Source organism: Euprymna scolopes, chromosome 41, assembly GCF_053919585.1.
Source record: "Euprymna scolopes isolate OS-2025 chromosome 41, ASM5391958v1, whole genome shotgun sequence".
Taxonomy (NCBI): domain Eukaryota; kingdom Metazoa; phylum Mollusca; class Cephalopoda; order Sepiida; family Sepiolidae; genus Euprymna; species Euprymna scolopes.
In genome coordinates this window covers 21272177-21285427 of record NC_136522.1, presented here as the reverse complement: position 1 = coordinate 21285427, position 13251 = coordinate 21272177, and the positions used below count along the sequence as shown (strand labels likewise).

Here is a 13251-nt window from a genome sequence, read left to right as displayed (position 1 = left end):
GATGCCCTCATATAAGTGATATTGTGTGTGTGTGTACATTTCCCTACCAAATTACTCTGTCAATTTTTAGTCTACAGACTCAAGATTCGACATAAGAAGTATTGAGATTTTGGAAAATCTTTTTAATCAGTTTTCAGCTAGAAATTTGGCTGTCAAGGGGTCAAAGTTCAACGATTTGACCTTTGAGAACTCTACCAAACTCCTTCGCCAATTTTGGGTCTAAACATTTGAAATTTTAGATGTAGGTTACTTGAACATGGATCAAACATTTTAATTTGATTTGAGCCCAAAACAATAAATGTTAGGGGATCAAAATTGGGGTCAAAGTAAAAAAACATTTGCCCACTGCAGTCTCTACCAAATTGCTCAGCCAATTTTTTATCTAAACATTTGAAATTTTATTTAAAGTTTATTCAGACATAGAGCAAGCTTTTTAATCAGTTTTTGGCCAAAAATTTTGTTGCCAAGGGGCCAAAAGTTGAAAAGATTTGACCTTTGCAGTCTCTAGCAAACTATTCAGCCAATTTTGGGTCTAAACATTTGACATTTTACATAAAGATTATCTAGACATGCAGCAAGTTTTCTAATCAGTTTTTGGGCGGAAATTTGGCCGCCAAGAGGTCAAAGTTGAAAGAGTTGACCTTTGCAGACTCTACCAAACTCTTCTGCCAATTTTGGGTCTAAACACTTGAGATTTTAGATGTAGGTTACCTGGACATGAGTTAAAATTTTTAATATATATATATATATATATATATATATATATATATATATATATATATATATATATATATATGCACATAAAGTTATGAACAGTACATAGGGCCTGAGCAAAGCCAGCCTGAACTGCTAGTATATCTATAAAGTATAATTATCTGTGGACTTTTTACGACTTCTCAACATGACTAAACCTAAAACTCGTATTATTTGTATTATTCACACTACCGTTCTTATCTTGAATGTTATTTACACAATCTCTGATCTTCTTTAAGTATATCTTGTCAAACTCAAAAATCTTCCTGTCAAACTTGGAAATCTGCACAGAATTTCGAATTTAACCCTTTATTTAATCCACAGGGGGTAGCATGCTCTCGTTCTGTCAGTATAGATGTCTTAAGTAATTCACAATTGTATTTTTTGATTGCCATCTGCACTGAGGATTGAACCTTCAACCTCCAGAAGAGTGTAATTTATAAGTGAATTCACCAAGGACTTTATCCACTGCGCCACGCATCTTGTGGACAATTCCATTATTAAAGAAATCAAGAGAAATAATTCTGTAAATAGTTTAACCAATTAAAATTGAAAATGATAGACATTCACCTAATCAAAATTCAAATGGTAATATCAGTTCAACCTAGGGGTCAATCTGAACCTTAACAGTAGTTGTGATTTTCATATTTAGTCAAGGATATATCATCGACAATCAGACCGACAGAGCTTTCTGCTCTGTTCAAAAGATGCCGATGTATAAAAATATATGTTTTTATTTTCGGTAACAGTTATGGATGATTGTTGTTAGGAGGAAAATGAATTTGATGGATTTCCTAATCTTCAATCAACAACAATATCCTTTTCGGTTGTTATTCTGTAAGCATTTTTGACCACCTGAAACACCCCAACACCCCTTTTTAGATGATATTGTCCTGAAAGGGTGTTTTATTCGGCCATTGTGATTCACTGGACTAAATGAGTTTGATTACACCTGCATAATCTTTTGCTGAAAATGACCTTTCAAATATCATACTTTAACTTTTTTTTTTCCTCACAATTTCAAGTGTTTTTTTTTTTACACACGTTTTATGATTTTTGTTTGCGTTTTTATTGTACCTTTTGGTATATTTGATAATTATACTGGTCAACAACAAATTTGTTATCTGCAGTTTTTCATTTTAGGACGAGTCTGATGTACTGAATCTAGACATCCCATTAGTTTTGTTCAACCAGATCAAGTTTTGGCCACTTGTTGTTTTTTGTTTTTGCTCACATGTATGCATGTGTGGAGCATTTTAGAAAAAGTTGGTGGGGATAAAATTCCATGTCAAATAATTGTTTTGATTGGAAATTATTATTTTAATGTCAAACAGTATTTAGGTTCCATAGTTCTGCATGGTTATGTCAAAAACGGATCAATTTGAAGTCACAAAACCTGGGAATCTTCCAAACATTGGTGCTCAGCATATACGAAGAAGTATTGGCCTGTACGGGAGGAACTGCTGCCTTGCAAAGAAAGGAATGCCATCAATGAACACTCTGGTGGACAGAGACAATACTCTTCCCACCACAGTACATCAAGCTCAGCTTAATCAAGTAGTTCACCAAGGCTCTGAACCAGGATGGTGACTGCTTCACTTATTTGTGCCAGGCTTTTCCAGGATTGACCATGGAGAAGTTGAAAGTAGGCATCTTTGACACTCCTCAGATTTGGCAGCTCATCAGAGATCCAGAGTTCAGAAACCTGGGTTGCAACATGAGCATCAAGATGCATTACTAGTTTTCATATATGGACTGGTTTCCTGAAAGCCTGGGTTGAATGAGTGGTGAGCAGGGAGATTCCCTCAGGACCTGAAAGAGATAGAGACCAGGTATCAGGGTCGTTGAGTTGCAATCATGATGGCTGACTACTGTTGGAATCTGAAGAGACCTCCCTGCTACTGAGCATTCCAGAAGCTCAAAGAAATGGAAATTTGAAAAATGGTGAAGCAACATGCAATTTACATGTAATTACCTTTATCAATACCCACCATGCAGTTTATAGTAATCGATGTTTCTATCAGGTAATTAATATATGTTGTTAGCAAAACATTTTTCCTTTTAAAAACATATTTAGGATGGCATGTGTTGACAGAAATCAGCTGATAATGCCACAAAAATGTAATCGAGTTTGTCACAAGATCTGATATTTTTCAAATCAACTTAGCAGAAAAACTTGACCTGATACAGAGAAACGGGTGACATTTCCTGATTCAGCAGTGCAAGAAATACCCTAAATCAGTTGTAGAAATCTAGACAACATTCATAAAGTAAAAAATTTGTTGCTCAGTGTTATTATTTATTCTAAAGGTGCAAGCTTATGTCAAAACAGTTCTTTGTACTCAGATAGGCATTCAGATGTCAGGTGCATAATTTCCACTCAAATGACCTTTTGGTACATTTGATAATGCACGTGCAACAAAATGATTTCTTGGCACTCATGCCCCAAATCTCTAAAACCTGGGCCATTTGAGATGGATGGCCTTTTTTTTCGGTCAGGCTGAGGTATGATTCTGTGCAATCCTAGTAGGTCCACCTTCTTTACTGTCTCTCTTTGAGAAGGGATGAGTTTATTGCTAAGCATCTGAGGCACTATTATTGGGAAGTGCCAACACATTTTTTTCTAAACCAGACTGCCTTGCCTCTTGGGCACTAGATTTTCAGTCCTTACCGTCTGACTGCATTTTTTTTCAGGGCTCTTTTTTCATGCTAATGCAGTTTATGAACTATGCTATTTTTAAAATATGATTCTCAGATATATTAGAGTATCTTTTGTTAATTAAATTGTGTTGTGAAAGTACAGAATAGTTAACAAAGCTCCCCTCCCCTCCTTGATGTCAAGAATGGCTCTTTAAATGATAAGGTTATCATTTCAGCATGGTCTGTAAACTGCACAAGTCCTCTTTTTTTTAGTTCATGTTGTTTTATACCGACAAAGTAAGGGAGATAACTTATGTTGATCTTATGCTTATAAAACAGATTAAAAAAAAAATTAAGTCTTCTATGAATAAGTTGTTTTAACAACGAAAATTTCAGGGGGAAAAAAATAATTGTTTTTTTTTTTTTTACAAGCGAATCACCACTTATTAAGGCCCAGAGGTCACTCGAGGATAAGGGTTAAAGAGTGTACAGTAGTCAATGGGGCAATATCATAGTAATCGTTAGAAGTGAAAATTTGGTAAATTGGATTACTTAAGGGGAACGGCTCATCAAGAATTTGTTTACGTTGGACTTGAAGACGGCCATATTGTAATTGTACTCAGCTGAAAAACCGGTAAACAGAAGAGAGTTCCACAGGTGTGCAGTTCTAAGAAAAAAAGCTTTGTTCATGGAATCTACGTTTAGGTTTAGGCACAGATAAAGTGTGGGGGAAATTATTGATAGTGGTTTCAAATAGATGAGTGTTTTTCATGAAAGTCAGGGCAGGGGGGATCATAGATTGGAGCTCAGACGAGCACTTGCCATGAAAATAACGATAAAACAGAGACAGGCTCGCAACAAATCTTCTGTGAGAAAGAGGTTGTAGGGAAGAGAAAAGGGCATCCCTCACTAGGCTATGAAGTCTATTCTGAGCTCTGTCAAGACAGAGTAAGGTCTTCCTAAAAGAATTATGACATAATTCAGGTTTCTAAATTTTCAAATTAAGCTTACAAAAAAATGTTTTCAAAGATGTGGCCAAATTTCTTAATAAATGGTAGAAAAACACCAAACAACTCATCAGACAGATTATATGTTCCTCGGAAGAAAACCAAACATTTGGAGATTCTTTTTTTTTTTTTTTTTTTTCTTGGATTAAAAAAGGATAAAAATTGTTGAAAAAAAAAAATGGAAATCCTTAAGATAGGTGGCCTTTTTTAAACTTAAACATATACTGTGACGGTTCTGTAGAGTTCTCTTCAGAATGGTCATAGTATATTTTTAATGAGTTTCAATGCCATATTTTTTGCCGTTCTCCTCCATACCATGCCTGCTATATCCAAATGGTCACCTATCTGGTGCTAGCTAGCCAGGCTTAGCATCACTTCATTTAATTTATCAAGCAAGAACTGTTGCATCAATGTGATATGCTTTATTTGTTCCCAGACAATGCCAGGTAATCTATATCTATATATTTAAAAGCGAAAATGTGTGTTTGTGTGTGTGCATTTTTGTGTATATCTGCAAAAGGCTTTTTTCGCCAGGATTCTCAGGGGTCTTACTATTTCTGATAACTTTTTATATGCTATTGAGATCATAATATGTAACACTTACGAAATGACATTGTAGAAATCTTTTATTTCAACGACTTTTATCTTACAAAATTCGCACTATGAATTCGTTTTCTCTCTACTGCTCTTCCTGCTGCTGCTATGGCATGAGATTTGACTTAGAAAACCACCTGGGTTTAGAAACACTTATTTTCGACTCATCTAAAGTTACTGCCTTCGCGATGTCGTGTTATGTCATCAGACTATTAACTTCAAAGCTTTGGGTTCGAGCCTACCTCCATCCTAAAACTTTTTTTTTTTTGTTTTTTGTTAATTTTTTGAAACAGGGTTATTACTTCACTTATTCTTTTGTTTTGATTTACCCCCGCCTCCCCCATCCCCAACACACACACACACACACACCTCTAAACACCTGGGCAATGCCGGGTACCCTCGCTAGTATATATATAAACGGCAAAATGTGTGTTAGTGTGTGTGTGTGTGCATTTTTTGTATGTCCGGAAAGGCTTTTGGAGGAGGAGGGGGGGGGGGGCTCGGGGCAATTACTGTTTCTTAGAACTTTTTATATACTTGCTGGATTATAATATCTACGATTTACGAACCGTGTTCGTGTCTGTCTTTTATTTGAGCGACTTTTACACGCTATTTATAACAATATTTCTTATTCTCCGTGTGTTTGTTTGGCTTTTCAGTATAAAAGTGAAACTGAATCCGAACAAACTCATGTTGGGACATCCAGAAAAGCAATCAACTTTGATCAGTGCGGGCATGACCTGTCATATTAGACAATCTTTGATCAGTGCGGGCATGACCTGTCATATTAGACAATTGCTATTCATTTGAACAGTCCCCTTTTTATGGGGAGCTAGTTTTCCCTAACATCTTGGGGAAACTGGCTGGCATCCAAAGTCAAGTGCAGGATCTCATTCCCCAATGGTGTGATGTTTGACCTCATTAAATTTACGCACCTGTGTGAACTCATTCACTTAAATTTTTAATCGTTTAATTTCAACCATTTTCACTTCTCTGTCCTCGTAACGTCGCGGTAAGTTATCAGGCTATTGATCTCAAGGCTTCCGGTTCGAGCCTACCTACCTACCAAAATTATTTTTTCCTTTTACACCTCCAAACACCCGGGCAACACCCAGCACCCCCCACTAGTCTATCATATAAAGGGCAAACGTCTGTGTATTTGTTCATTTATTTGTATCTATGTCTGCTAAAAACTTTTGACAGATGCGTCAGAACATGACGAAACTGGCATCGTTTTAAACCTCAAACTTTCGTACGACAAATATCAAAGATTTGGCCAAAAATATTAATTCCTTCCTCCTCAACTGGGCAGTTTTCTACAAGGAGGGGGGGTGCTTTTTTTCAAAGATGTTTTCACAAGTCATCCACTCTTTTCAATTGACTAGCCTTAATTTAAACGTTCGCCACTTCTGGTTTTGCGATGAACGCAAAGGTAAAGCGTCACGTTTTTTTTTTTTTTTTTGCACATCTTATTCCTCGTTCGCATACGGGTTTGAGCCTGCCACCACTTTTTTTTTTGTTCCACACACATCTCCATACACCCGCCGGCCATCCAGGCTAGTGTAATAATAAGGACCATTTTACTCATATATATCTTGTTGGGAAATTCAGTGCTTGTGTAACGTTACACATGTCAACTCAACACATTGCAGCAGAGTATGCTGCAAGGAACATAGGATAAATAATAACTTTATTTTCTTTTATAACAATATTTATTTCTTCATTCTCCTGCCACACATGGTTTCTCATTGCGGCTGTGATGTCACCCACGTCTCTAATGTATTTGTCTTCTCTAACTTTTTTTATAGTCTTTTTCTTTTTCACTTACTGTGACATCGGTATTTACATGCGCATGTCTGTGCTCTGTTACGCTTGTTCAAAATTCTCCCAATATTAAAAACCAAAACTAAAAAAAAAAAAAAATCTTCATGATGTACATACCTGTGACAGAAAGAAAATATTGTACGCCAAAAATCATGTACAGTAGTTTTATTTTTATAAAGAAAATTATTTTTAAGCAAAGTTGAATTTTTCCAGTGTCCCCATGTTTACAATAGCTTTCTAAATTCTCGCAAGTTTGAATTATTTGGAATTATCTCCCTCATTTTCAAGATGGTGTCGCGATATCATTGTTATTTGTTAAGCCACAAAATGTTTTTTTTTATTTGAAAATAAAACTATTTGACCAATTTACATGATTTTTGGTGTATGATATTTTCTTTCTATCACAGGTGCATACATCATACAGGTTTTTCTTGATTTTGTTCTTTTAATAAAGGGGGAATTTTGGATATTTTATTTATGGAAAAATTGCAATTTACGGTTGTTGTCCACAAGTTAAATTGTCAAAAACCACAAGAAAGATCAAATCTAAAGAGAATATTGTTAAATCTGTTTAATTAAATGTTAGTTGAATAGAAAAAAAATGACTATTATCATTTCAATACAGCTATTGTTTATGCGCTTACTGATGCATCATGGTTGGATATTTTAGTATGGAAAAAGTCCAGAATTCCATCTATAATATAAATCTCGCCTGTCCGTTTAAATGTATGTATGTATGTTTGTATGTCTGCCTAAAACTTTCGACAGAGGCAACAGATTTTTGTAAGATTGGTATCGTTTTAAGCTCGATACTTCGGACGACAAATATCGAAAAATTGGCTAAAAACATTAATTCCTTCACCCTCAACTGGGCACTTTTCTACAGGGAGGGGTCGCTTTTTTTGCCGATATTTTCGAAAGTCATCACCTCTTTTCGATTGACTAGCCTTAATTTAAACCTTCGCCACTTCTGGTTTGGCGATGGATGAAATAGCAAAGACGTAATGTTTTTTTTTTTTTTTTTTTTTTTCTCACTTTTTTTTCCTCCTTTGCGGTATGGGTTCGAGCCTGCCTGCTGCCATTTTTTTTTTTTTTTTTTTGCTCAACATACACCTCCAAACACCCGGGCAATGCTGGGCACCCAAGCTAGTCTATATGAAAAATCAAAATCAAAGAAAAATTTAGATGAAGTATATACCCATAACGAAACAAAAATATCATACTCCAAAAACCATGTAAATTGATGAAGTAGCTTAATTTTTATAAAGAAAATTATTTTGAAGTGATTAATAGGAATTCATAGGTATTACACCATAAATCTAATAAGTATGAATTGTTGTTGAGTTATCTCCCTTGTTTTAAGATTTTTTTGAAAATGGTAGGTGAGGCAGTCACTCATAGAATTTTATTTTTTTATTTAGAAATTAACTACTTGATCAATTTACATGATTTTTGGAATACGATATTTTCTTTCTGTCACAGGTACATACATCATACAGATTTATTTTTGTATTACCATAATTAAATATCCGATAAATTCTCCAATAAAATAATCTAATACTAACGCTTAAATTCTTTAAACAGGTTTCTGTCGAGGGCCAGTCTACCCTGGTTTTCAGTACAACTCTGAAGTTGGAGCCAAAGCAGCCCCTATAAAAGTCCTGCCTGAAAACTGCTTATACCCTGAATTGAAAATACCAATCTACTTCAATGGGGGTGGATTTTTTGACTTTCTTCCCCCAGACAAGGTATGTTCTAATCCTTCAGCACAGGCAAAAATTCTTGCCTGCTACGATGACGTTGAGGATCAGCCCATTGCTATCATCAAAACTAAGTTTGGTTTGGGCCAAACACTGCTAACTGGTGTCCATGTTGAATTTGACCCGCACATGCTGGATGAATCTGACTTTACCCTCAGCACGTTTGTGGAGGAGTTAAAAAATCACAACGACAAAAGAATCCAGCTTTTCAAGAAATTATTGCAGCATATAAATCTTGTCACAAAGAGTTGACATTGTAAAATATAGATTTTAATTTAGACCATTTTAGACAAATTAAAATTTGGCCCATTTCAAAGACAAGTTTAAAATTTGGGCCATTTCAAAGACAAGTTTAAAATTTGGGCCATTTTTAAAACAAGTTTAAAATCTGACTCATTTTGAAGACAAGCTAAAAATTTGAGCCACTTTGAAGATAAACTAAAACTTTCAACCATTTAAAAACAAGTTAAAAATTTGGAATACTGGAGAGACAAATTAAAAATTTAGGCCACTTTAGAGACAAGTTAAAAATTCGGGCCACTTTAGAGACAAGTTAAAAATTTGGGCCACTTTAGAGACAAGTTAAAAATTTGGGCCACTTTAGAGACAAATTAAAAATTTAGGCCACTTTAGAGACAAGTTAAAAATTCGGGCCACTTTAGAGACAAGTTAAAAATTTGGGCCACTTTAGAGACAAGTTAAAAATTTGGGCCACTTTAGAGACCAGTTAAAAATTTGGGCCACTTTAGAGACCAGTTAAAAATTTGGGCCACTTTAGAGACAGGTTAAAAATTTGGGCCACTTTAGAGACAGGTTAAAAATTTGGGCCACTTTAGAGACAGGTTAAAAATTTGGGCCACTTTAGAGACAGGTTAAAAATTTGGGCCACTTTAGAGACAGGTTAAAAATTTGGGCCACTTTAGAGACAAATTTAAAATTTGCTCTGTTTTGCAGATAAGTTTATAATTTGAGCTGTTTAAAAACAAATGAAATTTTTTTTTTAAATACCAAACAAAAATTGGGCATTTTTCTTCCTATATTTTTACATTTTTGACATTCCATTTTGTCATGTAACAAAGAGTGTAATTATTTACAGCATAGATTTTTCTCTAAAACAATAGAAATGACCAATTCTAATTAAAGCCATACATTAATGAATATAAAAATGGGTGGAGGGAAAACATAAATTCTGCAGTGCAGAATCACTGCTGGTGTCACATAAAAAAATAGTTTCCATAATTCCATTGTTTTGGTGCTGGGTTTTAAAGATATTTCACAGAAGCCGACTTAATCGTATCATTGCAAAAGTTTAGCAAAAAAAAACTTTACTTTTCAAAACAAGAATTTTTCAATACTATTGTGTCCTTAAATACTTTATCTTCCTCTCCCTTAAAAAAACAGCCAAAACCAATTTTCAAACCTTCCAGCTTTGCCACATCTATCTGTCTTGATAGTTCAAAATTGGTTTTGAAACCGAATAGGTAATGCCCTTTTCTCTTCCCTGCAACCTCTTTCCCACAGAAGAGATGTTGCGAACCTGCTCTATCATTATTTTCATGGCACGTGCTTGTCTGAGCTCCAATTTATGGTCCCCCCTTGCTGGACTTTCACAAAAAAAATACTCAACTAACTACATCCACTATATCAACAATTTCTTCCAATCTCTATCTTTGCCTAAATCTAAAAGCAGATTTCTATAAACAAAGCTTTGTTCCTAAAACTGTCCGCCTGTGGAAATTTTTCCACTGGCCTTCTTCCTGGCCAATTACAATATAGTATTGTCGGCAAGGACCTGTGGCACAGTGGTTAGAATACTTGGAAAAATCAATTGTAAAAAGTGACCTTCTCTTGAAGGTTGAAGGTTCAATCCTCAGTGTGGGCGACCAAAAAATACATTTGCAAATTACTTATGACCTCTATCCAGTCATGGCTGATGGAATGAGAGCACACTACCCCCGTGAAGTAAGTAAAGGGTTCCACTCGAAATTCCGTTCAAATTCCTGAGTTCACCAGAAACATTTCCAAGTTCGACAAGATACACCTGAAGAAGGTTGGAGGTTAAATCGACCGAAACGTTGTGAAAATGATACTCAAGATGAGAACAGTAGTCCAATAAATCTAAATAATAGAAATAACCAATCCTCATCTAAAAAAATTCAGAAACGTGATACAATAAAGTAGCTTTCAATTCCAATGTAAACAAATTCTTAAATAATCAAAATTTTACCCAGTTTACACCATTAACGATTACTACACTACCACTTTACATTCATTAATCATTATCCTTGAATGGCCTTCGGGTCTTGATAAGTGGTGACTCCCTTATTAAAAAAAAAATGTATTTTCACACACCGTAACAAAAACTGCATTTCTTTTTAACTCCGCATTTAAACTGTCAACATTACAAGGAAACACAATTGAGTTTAAGTCAACAACTCCAGACGTTTTCCACTGCAACTGAGTAAACATGTTTGTAAGAGAAGAATATTTATCTTTTTTGGTTTTGACCTATGCATCTTGAGTGATAGAACCTGGTTCAGTTGTGCACCTAAACAAAATGCTAGTGTTAAAATGTTTTTGATTACTGGTGAGAGTATGACTTCAATGATTTTGACGATTGTTTTTATAACCACAGTTATTACAATTAACCAATCAGAAGCTTCAAACGTTATAAAAAATGTCAAATTTTGGATTCAGCTCAGTTCGCTGTTGGCCTCTGTCTCCAAACAATTCAAGATCGGGACTGCATTGATTCTTTGCCGCCATCTTTGTTACTAAGAATTACTCAACACTCACAATCGTGACTGCATTGATTCTTCGCCGATTTGATTTACTGCCGCCGTCTTTGTTCAACATAATGTCTCAACATTTAACAGCTAGCCTAGATGAAGATGCTTCACATATCTTAAATCAAATACTTTTTTTCCTTAAAACAGAAAATAGTGATCCCATCCAGCCACTACCCATTATGAATAGTTACTTTCTTGGTTAGAAAAGAAATCATAACACTTAAGCACTTATTGTTGGCTAGTTTTTAATTTGGAATTTTTTTTTTTTAAGCTTCTTACATAACTGACTTGCCTGAAGCCTTGTCTGAAGCAATCTACATAAAAAAAAAAAAAACAAGCAGAATACTACAGCTAGTTACGATTCTATCATTAAACACTAAAATCACACTTTCAAGTCATTTTTGACCTTTGCCATCTTGGTAATGGGGACGGCCATATAGTTTTGTAAATCAGGCTGGTTGGAGAATAAGAAACGACATGGCTAAACCATTAGGCTCCTTTATTAGAAGGGAACATTTTTTTTTTTTTTTTTTTACAAAGGAGTCACCACTTATCAAGGCCCAGAAGCCACTTGAGAATTAATGAGTGTACAGTGGTCAAAGGGAACATGTCGTAGTAATTGTTAGTAGTGGAAATTTGGTAAATTGGATTACTTAAGGGGATGGGTCATCAAACATTTGTTTACATTGGACTTGAAGACGACCATATTGTAATCAGTTGGAAAGCAGGCAAACGGAAGAGAGATCCACAGGCGTGCAGTTCTAAGAAAGAAACTTTGTTCATGGAATCTACGTTTAGGTTTAGGCACAGATAAAGAGTGGGGGAAATTATTGATAGTGGTTTCAGGTAGACGAGTGTTTTTCATGAAAGTCAGGACGGGAGGGGCATAGATTGGAGCTCAGACGAGCACTTGCCATGGAAATAACGAAAAATTTGTCAAATCTGGCGTCTCCTATGAATTTGTTGTGAATGCAATGATTTGAATTTTTGACTGATAAAAAATTGTGGGGACAAAAACTTATTCAGCATTTAGTGATGATCTTAGTTTCCTGGCAGCACAACAGCAAGATAGTGTCTGCAGCCGGAATTCATCAACGGAAATTCCTCATGGCATCCAAACACTTTTGGATGGCTGGAGGGAGATTTAAGGAAATTGTTCTTAAATCTAAATATTCTATTTTCAAACAATGGTGAATTAAGTTGTGACTTTTCAGACAGAAGACTTCCATTCCATTTTTTTTTTTTTTTTCACTATTTATCAAGGTCAACGATTACTTGAGGATGAGGATTAATGAGATAGATGGTTTATCAGTTTAATGATGATCATCATATCTATTTTATCATATTCTTTCTCTTGATCAGAGGTCTGACGTACTTCTGGCAGCCTGCAACCCCAGTCTTCTAACATGGCACTATTGGGGTTTGATTCTGTTTTAGATTCCACTGTCTAAGATCCTAATATCACACTGGCCTGTTTATGCTGTGTAAATGAGTAAAAACAGTGAAATATTTGTAAAATTTAACTCACAATATCTCAGCTATTTTTCAGGTTATATCTATGTAATTAATCTGTAAATAAAATGTAATTTTTTTTTCTAATGTTTTCATTTTTGATTCCTGTATGATGATTATTTTTTATTCATTTATTTATTTTTTATTTGAATTATGTAACTATTTTAATGACAAATGCATTTTTTCCGGAAAAATTTTAACTCTTTTTTTTTTTTTTTTTTATGTCTTTGCTGTTAGTATTGTTAATTAATCCACATTGAAAAATCATTCCATCTTAAAAAAAGAAGGATTATTCTTTAATTTGATGGGTGAACTATAGAATTGTAAGTTTATTTTCATAAAAAATAATTAGTGTTTATTCAGATTGGCACT

General features: G+C 34.8%; 1 protein-coding gene across 2 annotated transcripts in view; it reads left to right on the top strand.

Moving 5' to 3' along the window:
• The window catches only part of LOC145266404 (uncharacterized), a 57811-nt gene that overhangs the window by 29481 nt on the left and 15079 nt on the right, over positions 1-13251 (top strand). Inside the window, exon 4 of one of the 2 annotated variants that reach the window (XM_080122057.1) lies at positions 8403-8566. In XM_080122057.1, coding sequence (XP_079978183.1) covers positions 8403-8566 — 164 coding nt within the window. Of the gene's footprint in view, positions 1-8402; positions 9729-13251 lie in introns of those variants that run through there. The other variant, XM_080122056.1, reaches the window with a different exon arrangement.